Genomic DNA, 24,250 nt, shown 5'->3' with positions numbered 1-24,250 from the left:
GAGGCGGGAGGAGAGGCCTCCAGTGGCCTCGCCCCCGACACGCAGGCACCGCCCCGGGGGGTGGGGGACCTGCTATGGAGAGCCCCGCCCACAACGCGCCACCGACCGCTGGTGCTCCGGGAAACTCTGGGGCACTTGAGCGCTCAGTGGGGGAAACCTAGTCGCCCACGGCAGCAGGAGGGACAGGACATCTGGGGCGAGCAGGGGTTTACGTGCTATCTGGAAGCGGTCTGTGAAAGCGCGTTGGATGAGAGTTGAAGTTTGGGAATGAGCGATGGTTTTAGTGGTTCGTGGCGATGAGGGCACAGTAAGAAGTCGTGGTAAATAAGCCAAGGGAAGCTTTGGGGTCGGGGAAGGAGGGGGTCAGACTCGGTGGGCAGAGACTACAGGAGGCCCTGCACAGGGCAGTGCAGGGAGTGCTATGCAGGGGGAGGGATGCGGTTTCTGAAGAAGAAATGGGGAGACTCTGAACTGACCTCGCAGAAGCCCCTGGGGAGTGAGGGGCTGAGTGTTTCACCTTCCACCTGCACACTAGAAGAGCTAACTAACTAAGGCTACTTTTCTTTCCCAAACCAAAGCCAGGAGAAAGGGAGACTGGAAACCTGCAAGTAGGAGATTTAATTCAGAGCCCCTCCTGGATGCTGGAGTTCAGGCTCTCTTTCCTCACGTGGGGCTTGGACAATGCTCAGAGCTGGGGCACGGTGGTGCTGAGCCATTCTCTAATCCTGTCTTAGACACCATTCCTCATGCTCTTTGTTACCATGGCTGCCAGGCTGCCGAGAGGTGGGAAGATCCAGCCCATGTCTGTCGTCAGTGATTCCCAAATAAGAAGTGAGAGAGGGAAGTGGTCAGCATCTAGCCACCACTGTGAGCGCCGGGAGCTCCACATTCGGAGGTGCGCCAGTACACGTATGCCTTACATACTTCATAACAACCGTACGAAGTAGGTAACATTCCGTTATCCCTTATAGAGGAGGAAGCTGAGACCCAGCAGAAAGCACCTTCTGGGAAGGGTCACTCAGGGGCAAAGCTGAGGTCCCTGACAAGGTAGCTTGGTTCTAGGGCTCCAGCCTACCTACCCTGACTTCAGTTCATTTTGAGTTTGACTCCTACTCTGTACCAGGGACTGCCTAGACATTGGTGTAACAGAGGCACTTGGTCTGGTATGGGGTAGCATGTTGTACACGAGCTGTGTAAGACACATAGTATGGAGTGGGGTGGGGAGCAAAGGCCAGGAGGCCATATCACAGAGGCCAGAAAAGGCTTCCTTCTACCTGTTTCAGTTCATCGGTCTAGCTGTTTCCCTGTGTCTTGCCCACCCCCAGGCCCCTGCGTCCCCACCATACAAGAGGGAGGTGGGAGGTGTGCTCCTCCATACTCAGAAATTGCACAAGTCCAGATGGCAGGATGCTTGTGGGTTTGGGGGTAGGGGTGTTTTAGAGCTAAGGCCTAGCTACCTTAATGATTTTCTCCCCCCTTTAACCACCAAGTGGCCATCAGTTGAGGGGCCAAGGGAGTGTTGGTGGGGAAACATGGGACTCTATTGAGAGCATTAACACAGATGGACCCCTGGACCGTCTGTTGCCTGACAGACGGCATCTGTAGGGGGGGGAGGGGGTGGAGAATTACAAGGCAGAAGGTCCAAGAGTTTCCATTGTATTCATTCCAGCGCTTATCCATGCAAGGAACCTCCCCCAAAGGGACCCTGCATGACCTCCTCTATGTAGGAACCACTTCTCTATTCCAGACAGTCACTTAGTGAATCTGTGTCTAAGAGCCTGGCTGACACAGACCTCCTTCGGGCTGACATAGAGGCAGATATCCCTCTCCACACCCCCAGCTGGTGCAAGTCTGACAGTTTCTGGCCTCCGGCCTCCAAGTAAGAAACCACCACAAGGAACTGAAGTTCTCACCTAAAAATGAAGGTGCTAGAAAACCCAGAGCAAGTGTGAACCCAGAAAAGGCAATTTCTGTAAGTCCTTGGCATGGTTTCCTCAAATATTAGGATTTCAGAGCCCGAAGGGGCTTTATGTTCTGGAAAATACGTGTGTGGTCCAAGCCCTCCTGCCTGTAACAACAGCCAGAGGGGGAAAGACTACCGAGGAATGGGCTTGGGAACCCAGGACTCTTGACAAAGACTGCAGCTGGTAGCTGGGGGAGAACCGGATTACAGCTTCCTTTGCAGTCTCCTTAGTTGCTCCAGGGAGCGATGAGTAGTCCCGGGTGCGTCCCTGTGGGATGGTGATGCCCTCTGCTGGTCGTGAGCCTTGTGGTGGAAAATCTCTGGAACTCAAAAGGTAGGCTAGTGCCTGCACCGCTGGGACAACCAGCTGTGTTTTAGGATCCCACTCAGGAGGATCTGTGCTCAGCTAGTCACTGAGTTCACAGTGAGGGACTTGTGAGGAGGGAGATGATGCAGATGACATGCACTGGAGACTGGAGGCTGTTGCTGGGTTTTCTGGGAACACTAACCTCTCTCCACAGCACAGCTCCAGAATTCAGCCTTCTTGGGCTCTCCCCGACCTCTTCATAAGCCATGCCCCCTTGTCCAGCATCTATTCTCTTCCTCCAATCTGCTGCAGCCTTCATCAGGCCTCCTGCCGCTCCAGAATGTCCCTTACCCCCTCATGCCTCCCAGCAAATCCCCTGTAGATCTCCTCCTGAGAAATCTTTACTCTGCCTGCAACTTATACAGAAGCAGGTATCTTGTTCCCAGGGAGTTCAGGTTTCCCAGCTCTTTGGCGCCAGCTGCCCTGGGTGAAATGGTGTTGGTCTATGGGAGGACCTGGATAGTGTGGGATTAACAGGGACTGTGTGATGAACAAAGCCCCTTCTCAGTCTCTCACCAATCCACAATCCCCTGAGAGGAAATGGGAGAAGTGATTCCTGTGACCTCACAGACCTGCTTAAATTCTGGGGTACCTTCAGGAAGTTGGAACACTGGAGTGTGGAGGAACAGGCCTTCTAGAGTCTCAGTGGAGCAGTTACTTCAGGATCCAGAACTGGCACGGATGAATAGCTCTGTGGATGCCGCCTCTGCTGCTGCACTGGGGGTGGGGGGTGGGGTAAAGGTGGGGGTGGGGTGAGTGGCAGCAGGATGGGGCCTGGGGCTCAGCTGGCTCTGTAGTCGACCAGGAATGAGGGGTTGGGCCTCAGCTGCATGACATCACTGCTTGCAGGAGGCAGAGAACAGCCGGTGGGCAGCTGGCTAGGCAGGGAAGGCTTGTTTTCTTAATGGCTCCAATTGCCTAACAGTGTTCACGGGCCAGTGTTGGTGTTGGTGCTGGGGCCCTGCTAGGGGAGGGTTCTAGCAGCAGGCCTGATCCAGTACAGCTCAGAGACATGGCTCCTAGGAGGTCTTCGGGTAGGAGCCCTATGGACAGGACAGTTTGTGTTGGGTATGGGTGTCTCATGGTCTAGTCCTATCCAGAGGCCAAGGGTCATCTGCCTCTTGATTAGCCAGAATGAAGGGACAGAAGGAATGGGTACTCAGTTTGATTTTCCTCAGAGTAGCGACACCTCCTTCCTAAGTCATGGAGTACGTATTATCTCACCCCTCACTTCAGCACAGGTACTCATGGGAAAGGCAGAAAGTGACAGTTCCTGGGGCCCAGACTCCACAGAGCTCTTCCCTGTTGGCAAATGCACACTTGTTCTGTAGCTTTATTGCTGGCTTCCTCTCCAGGGACAGCATTGTGCACCAGTCTCCCAATACTCAAAGCACATATGCTAGACCTTCAGGCCACTGACTCCAGACAGAAGCCAACTTCCCCTTTCTGTCATGGCTTGTGACTGATCATGCCCGAACCTGTGTCTCCTGCCTGCCCACTTCTGCACCCGCTAGCACTACAGGTGCCTCCCGAGGACAAGCAGGGCCGTACCACTCTCCGGCTTACAACCTTCTGTTGTATCTGAATGCTGCTGGTGTACCGCAGATTCAGCCCTCCATGTGATGGAGACCTTAGGAGGTGGTTCGGTCAGCAGGGGTCTGACCTCATGAATGGGACCCGTACTGGCTGACTTTGTGTCAATTTGACACAGGCTGCAGTTCTCTGAAAGGAGGGAGCCTCAATTGAGAAAATGCCTCTAAGTGTCTCACTATGAAGCCCTGGTCGCCTGAAACTCACTATGTAAACCAGATGGGCCTTGAACTCAGAGATCTGCCTGTCTCTGCCTTGAGAAACTGCTGAGATTAAAGACTTGCCCTATCTGGTTCAGACCAATTAGCAACAGGAACAAACTTAGATACTCTTCAATGGCATTATTCCTACATGAAGAGTGGGAAGTAAGATTTTGTGGTTTTGTGTTTTTGTTTTAGTGATTTTGGTTTTCAGAGGAAGGGTCTCCATCACAGGGCCTTTCAATCAGTATATAGCCAAAGATAACCTTGAACCTCTATTCTCTCGCCTCTCTGCTGAGACCTATGCATCACTACACACCTTGTTTTATACATCGTTAAGAATCAACATGCACGATAGCTAAGCATCTCCAGCTCAACTATATTCCCAGCTCCAGTAGGTTTTAACATGGTACAGTAGGCATGCTAGCTATTAAGAAAAGTTTGAGGGCTGGAGAGATGGCTCCGAGGATAAGAGCACTGCCTGCTCTTCCAGAGGGCTTGGGTTCAATTCCCAGCACCCACATGGTAGGTTGCTCACAACTGTTTGTAACTCCAACATCTGACAGCTTCACACAGACAAATGTGCACATAAAATAACAATAAATTAAAAAAAAAGAAAAATTTGGAGACCAACACAAGAGGGAAATTTACTGATTAGTCCAGAGGGAGTTGTCCCAGTAGAATAATAATAGTATCAGTGCTACAGTGTTGCCACTTCTGGGGGGGGGTCCCCCCTTCTCAACACAGGGGCCGCTTCAGCGGACTCCCTTCTTATATTCCTGACTTGCTTGATGTGGACAAAATGATCATCTGTGGATTTGTGTTGTTGTTGTCAAAATTTATCTTTATTATGAGTGTTTTGCTTACATGTATGCAAATGCATGCCTGTTGCCTGGATGCCAGAAGAGGACGCTGGAGTCTCCTAGAACTCGAGTTACAACCTTGAGCTGCCATGTGGGCACTGAGACTGGAACCTCAGTCCTTTCCAAGAGCACCAAGTGATTATAACTAATGATCTATCCTCTCGTGTTTATTTAGTGTGTGTGTGTGTGTGTGTGTGTGTGTGTGTGTGTGTGTGTGTGTCAGAGGACAACTTGTGGGAGCTGGTTCTCTCCTTCCATTATGTGGGTGTCGGGGATCAAAATCAGATCATCAGGACAAGAGCTGCCTCACCCTGTCTTTTGTTTTTATTTTGTTTTTAGACGGGATTTCATGGTTTATCCCTGATCTGCTTGGACTCACTATGTAGAACAGGCTGGCATAGAACCTTTGCCTCTGCCTCCCAAGTTCTGGGATTGAGGGCATTTTCCCCTCAGGCTGGCCTCCAGATTGCCTCAGCCTCTGGTCTCAGTGCTGGAATTGTAAGTGTACACCAGGCACTGTAGTATTTCTGCTTGGTTTTTAAGATTTTCTTCTTTGACCATTTCATACATGTATATATTTTGGTCACATCCACACCCCTGCAATTACCTTCTCTTATGCAGTTGTGCATCTTGAATGGTGACAATTTGACTGGAGCCCCTCCCCTGCTCAGTCAATAGGCCAGTGCCGATTTCAAAATGTGTCCCTTTTACCCCAATCTTCTCTCCCTCTCTATGGTCTCCAGTGTCCTATCTGTTCTTATCACAGTACTTACCTCCCTCCCCCAGGAGCCATCTCTTCTACAGCAGGGAAAGCCCTGGAGTGTCCTGTCCTTCATTCCCTAGGTACCTCACCCTGTGGTTCTGGCATGTCCAGTATTGACCTGTAATGGGACTTGCCCTAATCTGACTTGTATTTGTACAAATGTGACCTCTCTAGACTATGCAGTCCTCCAGCCAGGGGCCTAGCTTACATGTCTTTGTGTTCTGCCTATATTTGTAAGTCCTAAGGATGCTCAGTAAGTAGCTAAAAGCTCATCTGTCTCCGAAACCTCTAGAGCCCACACACCCATCTTTGGTTTTCAAGGATAATCTTCAAAAGAATCTGGTATTGGCTGCCCCCCTCCATGGTCCTGGGACCCATCTGTCACAAGTTGTAGTGCTCAGTGGTTTGGTCAATTATCAACATAGATGTTTCTGTCAAAGAATGTTTTAGATGTGACTAACATTTAAATCAGTGGGCTTTGTTTGACACTGAGTCTTGATAATCTACAGTCCACACTGGTTTGGGACTCACTCCATAGCCCAGGATGGGTTCAAATCCATGGCAATCCTCCTGCCACAGTTTCTTGAGTGACAGGATTACAGGTATGAGCCACCATGCCTGACTAAATCAGTGGACTTTGAGTAAAGCAAAATGCCCTCAATTACTGTTCTATTACTGTAACAAAGCTGGGTAGTGGTGTCACACACCCTTAATCCCAGAACTCTGGAGGCAGAGGCAGGTGGATTTCTGAATTTGAGGCCAGCCTGGTCTACAGAGCAGCCCAGGACAGCCAGAGAGCTTCAGAGAAAGTTTTCTTTTTTTGGGGGGGACACCCAAAAAACTTCCCAACTGACTGACAAAATGACCCTGATACATATGTAATAAGGTTTTGGAGGATTCAGTCTGTGATTGACAGCCCTACTGCCTTGAGCCTGTGGGGAGAGAGGCAGAGCATCACATTGGGTCCATGAGGAGCAAGGCCTCTCATTACATTGAGAGGAGGGATGGCTATTCCCAACCTAATTTCTATAAAGTCCTTCCAGATCTACAATCAACTAAAAAACAAGATTCTGAGCAGGCCCGTGAAGGATTGTCTAGATTAGGTTAGCCTTTAAAGTGTCTTGAGGGATTATCTAGATTATATTGAGGTGGGAGGCTTCTCCGTTAGATGTGGGTGGCACTGACCCATGCACTAGGGTCCTGGGCTCCCTAAAAAGGAGAAACAAAGATGAGCACAAGCTGTCATTGTAGTTCCCGAGTAAGCAATGTGACCAGCTGCATCTCCAAGTTCCTGCCATCAGGATAGACTGTGCTCTCAAACCGTGAACCTAGATAATCTTTCCCTAAGGTTGCTTCTGTCAGTATTTTGTAACTAAGAACAGGTAACTAATACAAGGGCATATTCCCAATGACTTCCGCCTGTTGGACTCTTCCCAGTAGCACTGGGGCTGGAGACCAAGCTTTTAACCATGGACCTTTAGGGGACATTTACCTAAACAACAGCATTTCTACAAATGTGGGTGGGTTTTCTATAGTTGAAAGCCTTGAACTGAGGTTCCCAAGGAAGGGCTCTGCCTTTAGGTTCAAGACTTTAGGTTCATTTTTTAAATTTTTGATTTGCTAGCCCTCACAATTGACTCGGTGCCTTAAAATCTCTCTCTCACGCGCATGCCTCTAAAAACTTCCTGTTATATTGGTTGTTTTTCTGCAGAACCCTACTTCCATCATTACTGGCTTAATTCAAAGCCTTTTCACTCACTTTTGTCACATCCCTTTTATGGCCCCCAGTCAGTGGCTTGAATTGCAATTACTTCTCATTTTGCTTTGTGTTTAGCAAGCATATTCCCAGGACAATAAAAATCCAAACATATATGACCCAGGCGTCAAAAATTGCTGCGAAACAAAACACCAAGTGAATCACCCTTCAAATAACTTCAATGTCTTTGGTGTCACAGGTGTTTTTTTTTGGGGGGGCGGGGGTTTCCGAGACAGGGTTTCTCTGTATTATTTTGGAGCCTGTACTGGAATTCGCCCGGCCCAAAATCTTTATGTATTTTTTAGGTATGAGTGCTCTGTATGCATGTATGCCTGCATGCCAGAAGAGGGCATCAGATCCCATTATAGATGGTTGTGAGCCACCATGTAGTTGCTGGGAATTGAACTCTGGACCTCTGGAAGAGCAGCCAGTGCTCTTAACAGCTGAGCCATCTCTCCAGCCCCGTCACAGGTCTTACTAGAAGATGTGCCACAATGTCTGCCATTCTGATTTTCAAGTTGGCAAAGCTGACCCTGCAAACCATGCCTAGGTCCAAGACAGGCAAGAGACTGATCATCCATGGGATGGGATGCAAGGAACTACATCTAGGTCCAAGATGGGCAAGAGACTGGCCAGCCATGGGATGGGCTGCAAGGAACTGCACGAGGCCAAGGTTGAGTTCATACAAACCTGTCTTTCCTTCTAGGAGTTAATCGATCAGACTATCTTGAACTTCAGCAAGGGCCTTGGGCTTCTGCCATGACCTCTGATGAGAGAAATGCGGTTAGGACACAAGGACAAATTAATTACTAGCTGACTGGGTTTTATTGGGGCATGTAGCAAACTTAAACTTCTAGAGATTGGTTACTTCATTTTTTCAGCTCAGCTATCACAGATGGGAGAACAATAAAAAACCCTGGGTAACAGACAGGCGGTAGTGGCACATACCTTTAGTCCCAGTACTCAGGAGGCAGAGGCAGAGACAGGCAGATCTCTGTGAGTTCAAGGCCAGCCTGGTCTACAGATTGAGTGCCAGGACAGGCTCCAAAGCTACTCAAGAGAAACCCTGTCTCAAAAAACCAATCTATCAATAAATCAATAGAACCCGGGTAAGAACCAGAACCCAGAACTCTGAAACTGTGAGAAGCTGGAGCAATGGGCAAGTTCTACAGGGACATTTTAATGAAGAGATAGGGACCTGGTCACGTATAGAAAGGGGAGAGGGCTAGATTGTCAAGAGGTGAGCTGGAATTTCAGCAGTGGCCTTGGGAATCAAGCAGTCTGTAGTGTCCTGCTCTCTTATCTGACAGTGACTACTTGGGACAGTTTTCACTCTTGCCAGCCTCGGGCTCTAGTGAGGACCAGGAAAGCAGCCATCCTGGGTGAAGACGGCTGTATGGGGCAGGACCATGAGCTAAATGGTCTTGGTCAATTTATTTGACTTCTCTAAGAACTATCCACTTTATAATCCATAATGACAACAATGCCTGCTTTGTGTGGTTGTTTTTTAAGGATTAAACAGTTAACACATAAAGCAATATTTGGATTTGGCACAAACCATGTTTAGCAAATTTTGTTTTCAGACAGGGTCTCTCTATGAAGTCCTGGCTGTTCTGGATCTTGTTATAAAGACTAGGACAGCCTTAAACTCACAGATTCTCCTGCCTCTGCCTCCTGAGTGCTGGGATTAAACTAAAGCTTTAGCTTTTATCATTATTTTAATTTATTGTATTGTGTGTATGTTTGTGTGTTTGGAGGGATGGTGGTGTGTATGTGTGCAGTCTGTAGGTGGAAGTTAGAGGACCCTTCTCCTGTTTCAATCTCCTACCTCACCATGCAAATGCTTTGACCTACTGAGCCATTTCCCTGCTACTCAATTAAGTTTTCAACAGGCCTTTGCAATATTAATTGAACAATATGACAGTTACCTTCAAATGTTTTTATGGGCTTTACTTAGCTAGAAGAGAGAACAAACACGCTGGAAAATCTGCAGGAGGCACACAGGAGTTACAAGTCCTTTCTACTAAACAGTACAGTCTAGAGATGGAAGTCGTGGTCCTGGATGTTAGAACATGATGCTACAGTCATCTGTTGGGACAGTGCAGGCTAACTGGGTGGAAGGAATCCTAGGGACCATATCTAAACCTGAGACTATCCTTCTTGCACTTACTTTTTTGGATCTCCTTAGCCCAGAGGTACAGATCATTTACACACAGCCTGTTCGAACAAGTCCAAGAATGGAGCTGGATGAGAATTATGAGTGCTGGTGAGAAAACTCAAAGAAAATAAGAGTCGTGGGAACTCAATTTCTTCAAAAACTTGGAATTGTTCTTGGAATGTGTTTATGTGCCCCTCCCAAGTGTAGCAGATAGAAGTGAGTGTAATTCAGACTATTTGTCACAACTGGCTGCTGTTATTTGCTTACATGCCCCTATGTAAAAACATGTTTTGTCAAATGCAGCTTGTCCTTGTGATTGTATATAGGCTGACCTCAGGAGAACTTTACTCAGGTGACCTTTCTTAACCCTCAGAGTATAAACTGTCTGATGCTCTGAATAAAGTGGGCCTCATTTTTAACCTTTGCCTTTTCCAGGTCCAACCACCAACTAGAGCGATGAATTATCAGCCATGCTCTGAAAATTCCAGCAAAACACTGAAGTCTCACCTGAGTCTCCTAAGTACCCCAGAACTTAGTTACCTTTAGTCTAGGTGATGGAAATGAAACTAGACAAGCTCTTATTTTGCCTTGGAGAATCAATGGCCTGTGAGCAACCAGGATCAACATCCTTTTTTGTAAATAGCCAAGACACTAAAATATAACACAAAGCAGTCTCTGATACCTCAGGCCACTTTGGTAACACAGCAAGTCCCAGAAGACATAACTGCAGGTCAGTGCCACACATAGGGGACCCAGCCAGTCATTACATGTGGAAGGCAGAAGGCGGCAGAGCAGTTCTGTGAATAAAACTTTAATGATGTACAGCAGAAATTGGACAGGCTCGTTCTTATATTAAAACAAAAAATTTCCTATATTACAATATATTTACATTTGCATACTGAAGAGGTAAAGTGTCTAAGTGGCTATTTTACAATCCTTTCTAATAAATTGTACAAAAAACAAACAGAAGTACCGAGAATGCCGTTCAAGGGCCTTGACAGCGGCAACCTAAGAACGGGCTTGGACTTGGTCTGTGAATCCAGAATCCAGAATCCAGAGGTGCAGGTAGCCCTGTGGATCAGGGTAGCCTCAGGGAACCAAAACACAGCTTCGGTTTCTCCCAACTCTCAGCTTAATGTAAAGAGTAGTGGGACAGGGGTGGAGTTTCCCCAAAACCTGCTCAAGTCTTCCTGAGAGGCGGATGAGCTGGACTCCACAATGGGGGCAGAAGGGCCCCCAGGAGTAGGGTGGTGGCACAGGAGTCACTGTGTGGGTGTATGCTGAAGGACAGCAGAGGATTCTACAGTTCCATCGTCATCTGTAATCATGAAGGTGCAGCTGCAGGGTGGGGGTGAGACGTCAGCAGGGGTGGGGTAAGAGGTTCCCCCAATGACACAATTAGGACTCAAGGGAAATTGTTCAATGGCCAGTAAATTGGCCCAAAGAATTAAAGGAAGATCCCCTTTAATGCAAGGAAAGAAGTTATACATCAGGAAATAAATAGAAAGGCTAAGAGTATGGGGGGAACAAGGCCAGAGAAGTGGACTGAGGCAGTTTCCCTACAGGTATATACATACTCATGCCTCCCCTGGGGCAGGAAGGGCACACAATCAAGGCAGTGCTTTGGGGTCTCACCTGGGTTTCTCAACTCCAGGCCTCATTGCTCACCAACGGGTCTCTCTGCCCGAGGGGATACAGGCTCCTCTCTCCTCAGTGGTCTTAAGAACAGTAATCCTAAGCTCATAAAGGCTCTCAGTACCAGCCATGGGCCCTTCTGGTCTCAAAGTGGGTGCTCATCCACTCATGATTCCGTTTCTCCTTCCATGCTCCAGGTGCAGCACCCAAACCTGTCTCGCTCGCAGAGGTCCTCCCAGCTCCAGCACTCAGCAGCACTCAACCCAAATATGCTGAGCAAATGTCTGGAAAGGGAGCAACCAGGTGGACAATGCACGAGAGGCTGAGGGTGCTCAGGGATGGGGATGTGCATGGAATACAAGCCACCAAGTCCCCAGGGGGAGGAGGAACTCACTGCTGAGTGGAAACAGGCTCAGGTGCAAAGACAAACATTTCCAGTGACTGAACTATGTGCGTTTGATTCTAGAGAATTTTTTTTTTTGTGGTGTTTTGTTTGTTTTAGGGATTTCTTTAAAAACAAACAGACTAAGAGGTAATTGTCACATAGAGATGGTTTTCCTTTTACAAAAACTTAACAGTATTAAAGTTAAAATCCTGACCCTCCCAATAAAATAAAATAAAATAAAATGAATTAAAATAAACCACTCCAGTTAAAAGTTATGGCTTCAAAGTTATTATATACCTAAGATATGCTGACCAAATCACCACCCACAGCCAGGCTTCTAGAATTCATTAAATACTACATTTAGGTTAAACACCATATTCAACTCAGATTGCTCCCTTCAGTGGGGACCCTGAAGTGGATGCGAATCTCTCATCTTCCCTCTACCCTCATCAGAGACTCCAGTACAAGAAGGCTCATGCAGATGCCTCCCTCCCACCCTTGGCTCCCTCCCCACCCCCTGTAGCCCATCCCTTCCCACCCCAAACCCACCACCACCACCACCACCACCACCAAAAATATACACTGCAGTTTGCAGAATCTGGGGTGGGACAAACAGATGTCACATTCCAATCTGAGTTCTAAGATCTGGCTTCAGATCCCTTGGCCCCTCCTCACTGCGGTTGAGGAAGATGCCCTTGGGCTGGCTCATTCCCATGGCTGATGCTGAAACACAACACCCAAGACTTGCTCAACATTCTTCCTTCCTCTGCTCTTCCCCCACCCCCTATTGTGACCCAAAAGCCTCTCCTACCATGGACAAGTGGGCCAGCTTTGGTTCTGGTCTGAAAGGAAGAAGAGGGCCTGTGACACAGGGCGGGCAATCAGCCTGCTGAGAAGAGGGCCACCCTGACAGGAGCTAGGGACAGGAGGGACCTTCAGGAGGGCACCAGGTTAACGAGATGCCGCTCACTGTGACAGGTGCCAGCACTCAGAGACAGTATGGCCACCACACCCTGGCCTGCACATGCACAGAAAGCTCAAGCAGATAAGTGTGCACCTACAGACACACAAACACACACGTGTAAGGGCGTGGCACAGACCAGGCACAATGTGGGACACACCTCGGCACATGCACACTTGGCTGGACAGACAGGCAGCAGGTGGTATCTCTATTGGCAGTCCCTCCAGATGTCCATGAGGAAGGGGGTGGTGTGGCTCAGGACTGCCTGTGAGAGGGGCTACACTTCCGGTTCCTCTGAATACCTTGGTGCCAGGTTGACTGGTCCCTGGAGGAAAACCTGCAGTCCAGCAGACCACAAGGTATAGGGGCTGCTCCGGGGAGAGCCCAGCACCCCTTCACATTCCTGGCTACAAGCCAGAAGCACTGGGTTTTGTGTACTTCCCACTGCAAGCAGTTTGACTTGTGGCATCGAGTTCTCTACATAATTTGCTCTCAGAGTCTCCATGCCATCAGGAGGTAAATATAAAAAGTGTCTGTGTCTCAAACCCAATATGGGAGTGTGCGAGTCTCCCAGGCTCTGTCCCTCTTGCAGGCCAGGGCTCTGGCCAGAGGGCTGGGCAGAAACAAGAGGTAGGCCTCCAGTACGCTTGCACGGTGGCTGCAGTCACCCTCACTGCCCAGGTTCGTTGTGCAGGCAGAGGAGCAGCTTAGATCTTCACGTCTTCTTGCACACTCAGCTGGGACAGAGTCTTCTTGATGCGCAGTGCCGTCAGGCGGGCTGCACCATTGGCATACCAGCACTCCCGCATCATCTTCCCCATCACCCGCAAAGCCTGCACAGAGAAACGCACAGTGACCCACAGAAGCCTTGGCCACTGGCACTGGCTCCTTGCTGCCTCCCTGTCAGTCAGATCAGACCCGCCCACAGTGTTTTGGATGCTTTCGTCTTTCGGCTTTTCCTTCCCCAAGGGGCAGGTGTACAGGGAAGAAAATGGCAGCATCGGAAGGCTGGTCCTTTCAGCTCCACACTCAGCTAAATCCACTTCCAGGTGCCCAAGGTACATTCTGGGAAAAAGCCCCCTAGCGGCCAGGCTCTTTAAGAGCGAGGCGAGCTCTCTCTACTGGCGGTAGGGTAAGTATATAGGGAGAGAAAGCCTTTAACCTGCAAGCTTTGTAGAATTAGCAGAGCTTAGACCTCAGAGGTTCTTATTAGCAGTCTTAAAGTTAAGTGGGTAAATGAAAGGGGTGTTAACTGGCTTGACTGTGGTACTGTTCACAACCTACTCTGGATGTGAAGTCAGCACAGGAAACCTCAATTTTAAGTTTGGCAAGAGCTCCTTTTCTTCTAGGCTTCTCTTCCAAGGGAATACTCTAAAATGGCCAGAAAAATGACTATAGCAGCAAAGAACTGAGTGGCACAAACTGAGCACCCCATGTCTGAAATGCGTGGGACAGGAAGTGCTGTGGATTCTGGATCCTCTCAGAGTCTGTAATATCTACATATACATTTACACAGAGAAGGAACTAGAGCCACTTCTGAGCAGGAGACTCACCCATGCCTCCTATCTACTTTAAACTCACAGTCTCAAGGCGATTCTGTGTTAATATTTTCAATGTGTCTGCATATGACTATGACCCATTACATGAAGCTAGGCAAGGAATTTTTCTAGTTGCAGCACTATCTTAATGATCAAAAGGTTTTATATTGTGGATTTAAAGACAAAAGATATACTTAAATGCAAACCTGGGAGTTGGCCCATTAAGAAATAAACAAAAACCCTTCTTCCAGTAGAGAAACTCGAAAGATGGAGGAAGTCACAGGAGTCAAGCAAGCGCCTACCTCATAACTCTGCCACCAGTTGGGGACATTGGGCCGTAACTTCTGGTCACAGACGACCTTTCTCATTTCCTCAATGGAAGGGTCGGAGGGCACCAAGTCATAGTATGGCAGTTGATATTCTTCATGGACTCCTAGGAGAAAAGAGAATAGCCTCATTACCACAGAAGGACCCCATGCTGTGAGCTGTGTAACCATTTCTCACCAAGATGAACCCAGTTCTTCTATAGAAGGCTGCTGACTCCAGGCTGGCAACACGCAGCACCCCAGAGCACAGCCACATGCACGCATGCACGCACACACGCGTGCACATACACACGCGCGCGCGCGCACACACACACACACACACACACACACACACACACACACACACACACTGGCCTTTAGTTCCAGCATGTGGGAGGCTAGAGCAGAGTACTGTGAGTTTAAGCTAGTCTCATAACCCCATCTCAAACAGAAACAAAGTAAAAACAAAAACTGACAAACATAGCCAAAAAAGGTCTTAATTCATAAAAAAAAAAAAAAAAGGGCACAGAAAATGTCCTATTACTAGGGTCACGTGAACATTTTCCAATGGGCCAAGTTCAAAACATCTAAATAGACTAGGAAGTCTGATAGAAGCAATATTTGATTTTATTTGATTTTATTGGATGTTGAGGCCGGTCTGGCTTTGACATCTGGATTGCCAGGGTTTACTCGGCTGACCTGGCTGGCTAGGTGAGTGTTCCCTTCCTGCCTTACTGCTAAGCTGCACACTTTCCCCATATGGAGGAGGACCAGTCTTCAGTCAAGTGTACACAAGTAGCTGATCTCCCCTGCTTGAACCTCCAAACAAGCTTTCAAGGTTCTGTTCTGTTCTTTTCTTTTGAGACAGGGTCTTTCTATTTAGTCCTAGCTGTCTTGGAATTCACTAAGTAGACCAGCTGGCCTTGAACTCAGATCCAGGGAACAGTATTTTAACTCATCAGTTCACAATAATACTAGAAAAAGAAAGCTCTGTCTCTCTGTCGGGTGCTGAGAGTGAAGTGGCTCTTCTGAAACCCCCGGGTGTTGGGAAGGAGTACATGCCTCCTGCACTTCCTATGCAAGCATACAGTGTGACAAGCAAACAGGTAAGTGGGTCAGGTAAAGCTGCATTTCATTATTTTCCCTTTTTTTGGTTTGAGACAGGGTCTTATATGGGGTTCAGGCTGGTCTTGAATCCAGAGTCCCCAGCCTCAGTTTCTGAGATGGGCTAAGGGTGTGGGCCAGCATATCCCCTGGCAGTCTTCCTTCTTCACAAGAACAAACACAGTGGACTCACAGGAGGTAAAAATCTGTAATGAAATGCTGGCATGTTGGATTTTTAACCTCTGATTGCCAACATCATAAAGGGAAGGACCAACATTCTGTACTTTGTATTAGAAGCCCAAGCTAATGCCCACAAAATATTTTTGCTCCAAATAAACAAAAAAAAATTTCCAGCCTAGATGTGATTCTAACTGATACCAAACTACCAATCCACAGGAAATAATCTGGAACAGGAGGCCACATGGACTGCACGAGAGGTGAGACATCTGACTGGGTTCTCCAACAGAGTGAAGTAAAGAAGGAAAAGTAGAGGTAAACTTGAAGAGTAAAAAGACTTGAGGGTGTATTAGCTGCAATGATGGCGTCTGCACTCCAATCTGAATTTGTGTGTGTTGTCAAACCCAAAGCCTCACACAACCCGGCAAGCACTCTACTACTACTTTACTACAGACATATGTCCTACCCCACTGTTCCCTTTTGTTTGCAAGATAGAGTCTAGCTATATGTAGCCTAGGCTGGCCTCAAAATCTGAATCCTCCCGTCTCAGCCTCCTGGGTACTAGGATCATAGGTCTGCACCACCACAACCAGGCAACAGGCACGTGCTCTACCACCAAACCACATCCATAGCACTCCTTCACCTCCTGACAGGGTCTCACTAAAATCACAGGGGGCCTTCAACAATCTGTAATCTTCCTGCTTCAGCACCCCATGATTCACTCTTAAAGTGAAGCAACTGTAGTGTTTTAAACCCTTATCTTTTAGATTTACACTTAAGAATCCACAGTGCAGGGCAGTGGAAGCACACGCCTTTTATCCCAGCACTCAAGAGGCAGGTGGATCTCTGAGTTCTGAGACCAACCTGGTCTATAGAGCAAGTTCCAGGACAGCCAGAGCTAAACAGAGAAACCTTGTCTCGAAAAACCAAGAAGGAATCCATAATAAAAAGTTACAAAATCCAAAGCTGGCCACAGTGATGCAGACTTGCAATCCTAGTACTGAGGAGACTGAGGAGAAGTAAGGGTTCCAGGTCAGTCTGGGGTGGAGCGAGACAGCTGTACTCTTCTCACCTTTGTCCCCATTCAAACAACAAACATCCCACTGCCCTGTGCTAAAGGGATACCTGGTTTGTTTATTTTTAGTGCGTGCGTGTGCGCGCGTGACTGTTAGAGAGAGAGACGGGGAAGGTGGTGCACATGCGGAGGTCTGAGGACACCTTTTGGGAGTTGGTGCTTTCTTACTTTGGGTTCTGGGGCTTAAAGTGAGGTTTTCAGGCTTGTAATAAAAGTAACTTTATCTTCTAAGACATTTTGGCAGCCCTCAGGTGAGATTTATTAATTTGATTGTTTGTATATTTATCAATTGTTTTTTCAAGATACAGTCTCTCTGTGTAGCCCTGCAACTCACTCTGTAGGCCAGACTGGCCTCGAATTCAGAGATCTGCCTGCCTCTGCCTCCCGGATGCTGGGGATTAAAGACATGTGCCACTACCACCTAGAAAGAATTTTTTCTTGAAGATTTATTTATTTTAGATGGTAGTGGTGCATGCCTTTAGTCCCAATCTTGGGAGAGAGAGGCAGACAGACCTCTGTCTTGAAACCTGGAAAGGAAAGATTTATTTTATGTGTCTGAGTGTTTCCTCCATTTGTGCACCACATATGTGCCTGGTGCCAGAGGAAGGAGTCAGATGCCCTGGATCTAAAGACAGGGATGGCTGTGAGCTGCTACATGAAAGCTGGAAACCCGGGTCCTCTCTAAGAGCAGTAGGCGCTCTTAACCACTGAGCATCTCTCCAGCCTGAGAGGTAAGATTTTTAAACAGAGAGTTTGCTTTGATAACAACTATCTGAGGAGCACTTGGGAGCTGAAGCTCATGCCTTGACCTGCTAGAGTTTCAGCTACGTGACCTTCATACATTACTTAACCTTTCTTTGACTCATTTCCTTCATCTACAAAATAAGGATAACATTTGTATTTACTTCACAAGTTCGCAGTGAAGATATTAATGAGTGCATGAGCCAATGGTGAAGACACGCTGCAGTTACTGGACATTGAACCTTAGTTTTTGGATGTCACTAGAAAGAACTTCTTCACAGTGTAAGCGTTGTATGACAGGGCTAAGGAGACGGCTCTGGGGTGATGGGCCTGTGTGTAAGCATGAGGAACTCAAGTAACAGCTAGGGCACATAACATCCAGGACATGCCTGTAACCCCAGTGCAGGAGGAGAGATAAAGACAAGAGGATTCCTGGAAAACCTTAGCCAATCAGTCTAACTCATAAGCTCCAGGTTCAGTCTCAAAAACATGAGATGAACTTCTGGCCTCCACATACACACACATATGCACACACATACCTATGGGAACATGTACATCATGGACATACATCACACACACTCAATAATTTTTAAAAAGACCCGTGACAATTTTCTTTGTGGAAAGAGGGATGCTGGGGCTTATACTATACATACATACATACGTACATATACATACATATGTATATATTACATTCTAGCACTACCATTGAGCTACACTGTATCTCCCGAATTTTCCTAACCAGCTTTACTTAGTCACACTGATTACAATCTAAGAGGCCCAAACCCATGAATACCCAAGTATCTCCTCCATTACTTGTATCTAACCACACACACCATGGCCAGAAAAGGGTATGAACAGAAAAAAGGGCCCCACTGGAAAATCTACCAGCTATTTTTAATCCAGCTACTTCCACTGCCCTAGGACCTCTCATCAGAGGTGAAAGGCTGAGGGGGAGGGCTCTAGAGGCTCTGGAAATGGAGCACATGCTGGAATATTTGGAGGCCATCATAAAACACATAAGCTGACAATAAAAAATTTTCCTGCTAAATCTGATGCTACCTTTTCTCCAAGTTTTGACAGGAGCAAGCAACTGTAACTGTCAGGTTTTTGTTTTGTAGTTAAAGAAACTCCTAAGCACTCCTGTCAACCAGGAAAGTTCCACTCTTAGTGCAAGGAGCAAACACAAAGGTTCTCCAGAGATGTGGCTAGGAATGTCTGGAAGGCCTACATGTTAGAACAAACTGCCTCTGATTCCTAAGACCTTCCCTTAAGCCTGGCCCATGTGCATCCTAGGGATTCTCTCCACTGTGACTTAAAAATAAAGACAGTGAAGGGGAGGGGAGAGGGAAAAAGAGAGAGTGTGTGTCACATGTCTAATGAGCTATCAAAATGGTTATCACAAAAAACAACACTATTTAACAAGCTGGTCCCCGGGCTTGGAGAGTATGGAAGAGTCTTGTCTAGTATGAACAAAGCCCCGAGTTCATCCTTAGCCCATGCAAATGAATAAAACACCAGGCTGCCTCTCATTTCAGCACAACTGGCTGTGGAGAAGTGGGGCACCATTGAGTAATTCATAACATTGAAAGCCGGATGAAGAGTAGACAGTACCTCCAGAATTGCATCTTCGAGCAATCTCCCAGTATACAAGTCCAAGAGCATAGATATCAGCACACTTGAAGGAGTCAAAGTGCTTCATGTTGATGGTTTCATCAAGTACTTCAGGAGCCATGTATCTGGAATGGCAAGAGACACAGTTATGCACAGTATATGAGGTCTGGATGTGTAAGAACACTGCTCCAATGCAGCTATCTGAGAAGCAGCAGTGAGCACTTGTCTCTACTGCACAACCTACTTTGGATTCAAAGCTACAAGTTTCAGCATAGATGACTTTTATCGGAGCCTGTTTGGATTTCTTGACACAGTGTGTGTTGTGGGACCATACACGTAGTGACAGCAGGTTGCTACTGGAGCCTTCTCTTTACAGGGGAGACACAGTGATGGAATGAGCTTAAATTCATTCTGAATTTCTGTTCTCTTACCCAGTTTCAGATAGGTGCAAACAATTCTAGAGATGATCAAAATCATACTTGGTGACTCTGAGCAGCAATTGTGTGTAATTATATAATAGTAGGATGCCCCACCTACACTTTGGAGCCTGGACAGATGCAATCTCAGGTCAAAAGGACAAAAAGCAGCATCATAATTAATTCACTTAGCTGCAGCACAGACTTTCTCTTCCAGCCTCCATCTTATGATGTCAACTACACAGTTCCTCCACTTCTTAATGAAGTGGGAAGCAGGCCATCAACCTTCAGTAGCCAGTCCCCAGTCTTCATTAGTTCTGCTCCAGGCTGGTACCCCTGTTCTGTAAGCTCAAACAGGGTACATTCCCTGCCTCCTTCAAGGGGTTCTGCAAGCCACCCTCTGTACTGCAGTGCTGCTTGCTGTCCCTAGGCAGGACTGGTGCCTATCATCCCAAACCCTGCTCCAGAATCTATATTTTGTTTTTTTAAGACAAAGTTTCTCTGTGCAGGCCTTGGCTGTCCTGGAACTTGGTCTATAGACCAGGCTGGCTTCAAACTCAAGAGATCCATCTACCTCTGCCTCTCAAGTGCTGGGATTAAAAGTGTGCACTACCACTACCCAGCTTCTTTTTGATTTTTAAATAGTTATCTTCATTTTGTGTGTGTGTGTGTGTGTGTGTGTGTGTGTGTGTGTGTGTGTGTTGGGACTACAGGCATGTGCTACCAAGCCAGGCCTCCTACTCCAAATTCTTTCTCCATTGCCCTTTGCCAGGGCATAGTACACAGTTCTGTGGAGCTTATACTCCTGGCACTAGTGCTTGTTAGATACTGCTGTGCAGTGTTCCAAGTGAGGCAGGGAAGACCAACATTAGCCATTCAAGGACAAGGAGATGTCTCCTCCTTCATCTCCGCCTCTGTGGGGCATCCAGGCAAGCTGATGAGTGAGGGCTGGAGCCTAGGGCCTTCCTACCGTTTGGTTCCCACCCTCTGATTTGGAGCAATGTCAATGGTGTCAGTAACCGCATCATGACGGACAGCCAGGCCCAGGTCTGCAATGGCACACATGCCATTCTTCTTCACCAGGATGTTCTTTGACTTTAAGTCTCGATGAGCAATTCCGGGCTTCCCTGGCAGGGACAAAACCAGGTACATTTAAGGTTGATGCATACATGGAAAATGCATAGATTCTGAGCCAGACTCTGTGGGCCAAGTCCTGGCTCTGCCTCCCACAAGCCAGTGATCCCACGAGCAGCTGGACATTAGAATAATGGCACTTCATGGGAATGTGGGGAGGATAAAGCATTCCCAGAAGGAGTTGACATGCCTCAGAATGACATGGTTATTACTGAACACTAAACCACTACCGCTCACCAGCCGCAAAGAGCCCACATGGGTCAGGTGGACAACTCAGCGCACAGAGCTGATGGCGCTGAAGACTGGGAGTGCCATTAGTCCTGTAACACTAGGGCCTGACTGCCACGCTAGTTTCCTACCTCACCTAGTAAGAGCCACTGCCCAGGGTCAACCAAGTTGCTGGGGCAAGCCCAGTATCTAGAGGGAGATTCCAGTATCTGGAGTGGACAGGACCATGTAGCATAAAGCCTGGGTCCTCTCCAGGAAAACCTGCAGAGAGGTGGGCCCCGTGTCTTGTCACTGCCCAACCTCAGCACGAGATTACTACACTCCTGCTTCTGATGCGCAGGCCTCTTCTTAGTTCCACTCCTTCACAGTGCACCCCAGCATGCTGTTTAAACCACACTGTGCCACATATTAACAGCAGCCAAGCCTTCACCTCACACCTTCCCTAGGGGAGGGTTAATGACAGAGCCAATGGAGAAACCCCCTTTGGCTTTTGTTCCTGCTCAGATAGTTTGGCACTCTGTTTCTCAGATGAAAGTACCATTCCCAAAGTTTGACTCCAGTGACCTCAGTGAGGAGGACCAAATGGCGATGGACAGGCCTTTTGTCTCAAGCTTCCTGCTCCTGAGCTGAGTTCACTACCCACCTTGAGTGCCCACAATCTCCATGTGCAGATGTGCCAACCCACTGGCTGCAGACAGGGCCAGCTTAATCATCCCCTCAATGGTCACTGTGTAGCGGTTCAGATAATCAAACAGGGAACCATGCTCGTGATAGTCAGAGACAAGCCACAGCTGGGTCCAGGTGCCATTGTCTGTAGAAAACAAAGAAGGTCTGAACAGAAGGAACAGTAAGCAATAAGGAAGAGGGCCTGTCATGTAAACAAACAATGCCAGGTTCAGGAAGACCCTGAATTTACATTTCTTGCCTCTATATTTCTGGCTGCCCCTTGAGCCCAATTCCCTATAGCAACCTCCAGGGAAGACAGGGGACTTTTTTTAGGCCTGTTCCCTTATCCAAGTGTGGTTGTATGAATGAGATGTCCCCCAATAATCTTGGGCATCTGACTGCTTGACCCCCAGTTGGTGGCTGTTAGGGAAGCCTAGGAGGTGGGGCCTTGCTTGAGGAAGTTATGTCATTGGGGGCAGGCTTTGAGGCGTTCAAAGTCCTGAGCCACCCTTCTGCTTGTAGTTCAAGTTGTGAGCTCGCAGCTTGCTGCCTGCTGCCCCTGCGTCATCATCATGGACTCAACTCTGAACAGTGGGCACAAAGGAAACTCTTCTCTAAGTTGCTTTGGTTGTAGTGTTTTATCGAAACTACAGACAGACAAGTGACTGGGACAGCTGGGAACACTGAAAAGAAGCAGGGACAATTCTAAACAATATAACATTTTACTGCAAAATTTGTAATGTGGGGCATCCAGGAAAGAACAATCTGTGATTAGGGAAAGCAACAGGTTCCAACCCTGATGTGAGGCTCATAAGGCTACTCGCACCACTGCCAAGAAGTAACACCTCAAAGGCCTCTTCCCTCCCCGAATGCTGTGTGACCTTTTGATTATAACCCAGCCCAGCACTCGTCTCACTGGAAATGTTTCTTTGCAGCCTATGGCCATCCTCAGGCTAGGAGCCACGGTGACAGCAGGAAGATCTCCTTTGTACTGTTACAGAACCAAACATGCTTTTCCATGCATGAATAGCCCACTCTGAAGTATCCCGGGAAGCCCAACTTGTCCTTCAGAGAAGCAATGCAAGGTGGACAGCATGCATTGCATTTTCTCTCTTCTCCACAAGCGGCAGCAGGAAGGTGGATGGCAGAGGAAGGGAGGGAAGAAAAGGGCCAGGAATCAAATGAGGCTACGCTGTTGTCACTGGGAAGATTAGAAATTGGACTGACTAAGAGCTTCCAAATTCTAGGCTGGTGCTAGTTCCAGGGCATCACCCTACACAGATCATGGTAAAAAGGCAAAAACAAAGGAGCCTGACTTCCCTCCTCCTGACCCTAATGTGGCGGCACCAGCCGAGGTCACAATTCACATAATAATCAATGGACAACAACTGCTGGAAATGTCTGCACCTCGTCACCTCTGACTACAAAGGCCACACTCTTAACTAGCAACTACTTCCTGAAGGCCCACTGGTTTGTTACAAGAAGATGGTTTGCACCTTCTAACGATTCTAGGACATTTGGAAGTGGAGCTGCTTCCTCAGAGGGCTGACACACTCCCTTCTTCCCCTATATTTGAACCCACAACTCTTCAGCTTGGGGGCAGCTGGGGCCATCACCAATCCCACAGCATCATGAGGAATGAGCTCTGTTGTTGCCTTAGCAAAACCAAAGCTGAGCATTTCCCACAGGCTCGGTGGCAACTAGCCTCTAAAGTCATTGTGACACAGAGCAAGAGCTGTGTCTCAAATGCCAGACACTTCTAAAACATGGCCAATTACCTCACAATTTCTGTGTCACAGGTATATTACCTGCCAGGTGTCTGTCCCCTTGTCCCATGAGAGCTCTGTGTATTTCATTTTTATGATTTGGAAGACTGGTAGAGGCCTCTTATCTCTTTTGGACAGTGTTCTAATTATTACCTCTGTGATCAGTATCAAATACAATCCTCTCAGTGTTTCCTTAAAGTGTTTGTTGTGCAAACTTGAGGACCTGAGTTCGGATTCCCACCACTCATATAAAAATATGACATTGTTATGATATGATAAAGTGTGAGGAACCTTGGCAGATTCCATGGCAGGTGAGGGTGACCGAGGTGGGGTACAAACATGCCAGGCAGACAGAGCTTAGTGAGAAGTTTTATTAGAAAGGGAAAGGGGCAGGGGGAGAGGAGAGAGAGAGAGACAGAGAGAGAGAGACAGAGAGAGACAGAGACAGAGACAGAACGGAAGAGAAGAGGGAGACAGGAAAAGTCCTGTCTGCCCAGGGGAACAGCAGGAAAGAGAGCCAGCATAAGTAGGCAGGGTCTTTCTTTTAAAGGGGTCCTTTGCACCTGCATGCTGACCAGGGTACTGCCTGAGTACATTCTGCCAGGTGACAGGGGCAGGCCTGCATAATGCCTGAATCCTTACAGGCATGATACATGTTCCTGTAACACTAGCATTGAATTGGGGGTGGAGATAGGAGGATCACAGGCTTGTTGGCAGCTAGTCCAGCCAATCAGTGAGCTTTGGGTTTTGTGAGAGACTATCTCAAAAAATAGGGCAGAGAACAATACAGGAAGACAAAGACATTGACTTCTAGCCACCACACGTGGGCATGCGCGAGCTTGTTGCGT

General features: G+C 47.8%; 1 protein-coding gene across 1 annotated transcript in view; it reads right to left on the bottom strand.

Annotated features, from left to right (window-relative positions):
- Positions 1 to 12,234: 12,234 nt before the first annotated feature.
- The window catches only part of Acvr1b (activin A receptor type 1B), a 39,391-nt gene continuing 27,375 nt past the window's right edge, over positions 12,235 to 24,250 (bottom strand). The window contains exons 5-9 of the mRNA XM_027396623.2: positions 21,614 to 21,781; positions 20,579 to 20,735; positions 19,193 to 19,317; positions 14,482 to 14,612; positions 12,235 to 13,474 (exon numbers count right to left, since the gene is read on the bottom strand). Coding sequence (XP_027252424.1) covers positions 13,349 to 13,474; positions 14,482 to 14,612; positions 19,193 to 19,317; positions 20,579 to 20,735; positions 21,614 to 21,781 — 707 coding nt within the window. The 3' untranslated portion in view covers positions 12,235 to 13,348. The remainder of the gene's footprint in view (positions 13,475 to 14,481; positions 14,613 to 19,192; positions 19,318 to 20,578; positions 20,736 to 21,613; positions 21,782 to 24,250) is intronic.

The sequence above is a fragment of the Cricetulus griseus genome, chromosome 2, assembly GCF_003668045.3.
Source record: "Cricetulus griseus strain 17A/GY chromosome 2, alternate assembly CriGri-PICRH-1.0, whole genome shotgun sequence".
Lineage (NCBI taxonomy): Eukaryota > Metazoa > Chordata > Mammalia > Rodentia > Cricetidae > Cricetulus > Cricetulus griseus.
Note: the sequence above shows the minus strand (reverse complement) of the source record. Positions and strands in the feature narration are given on the sequence as shown.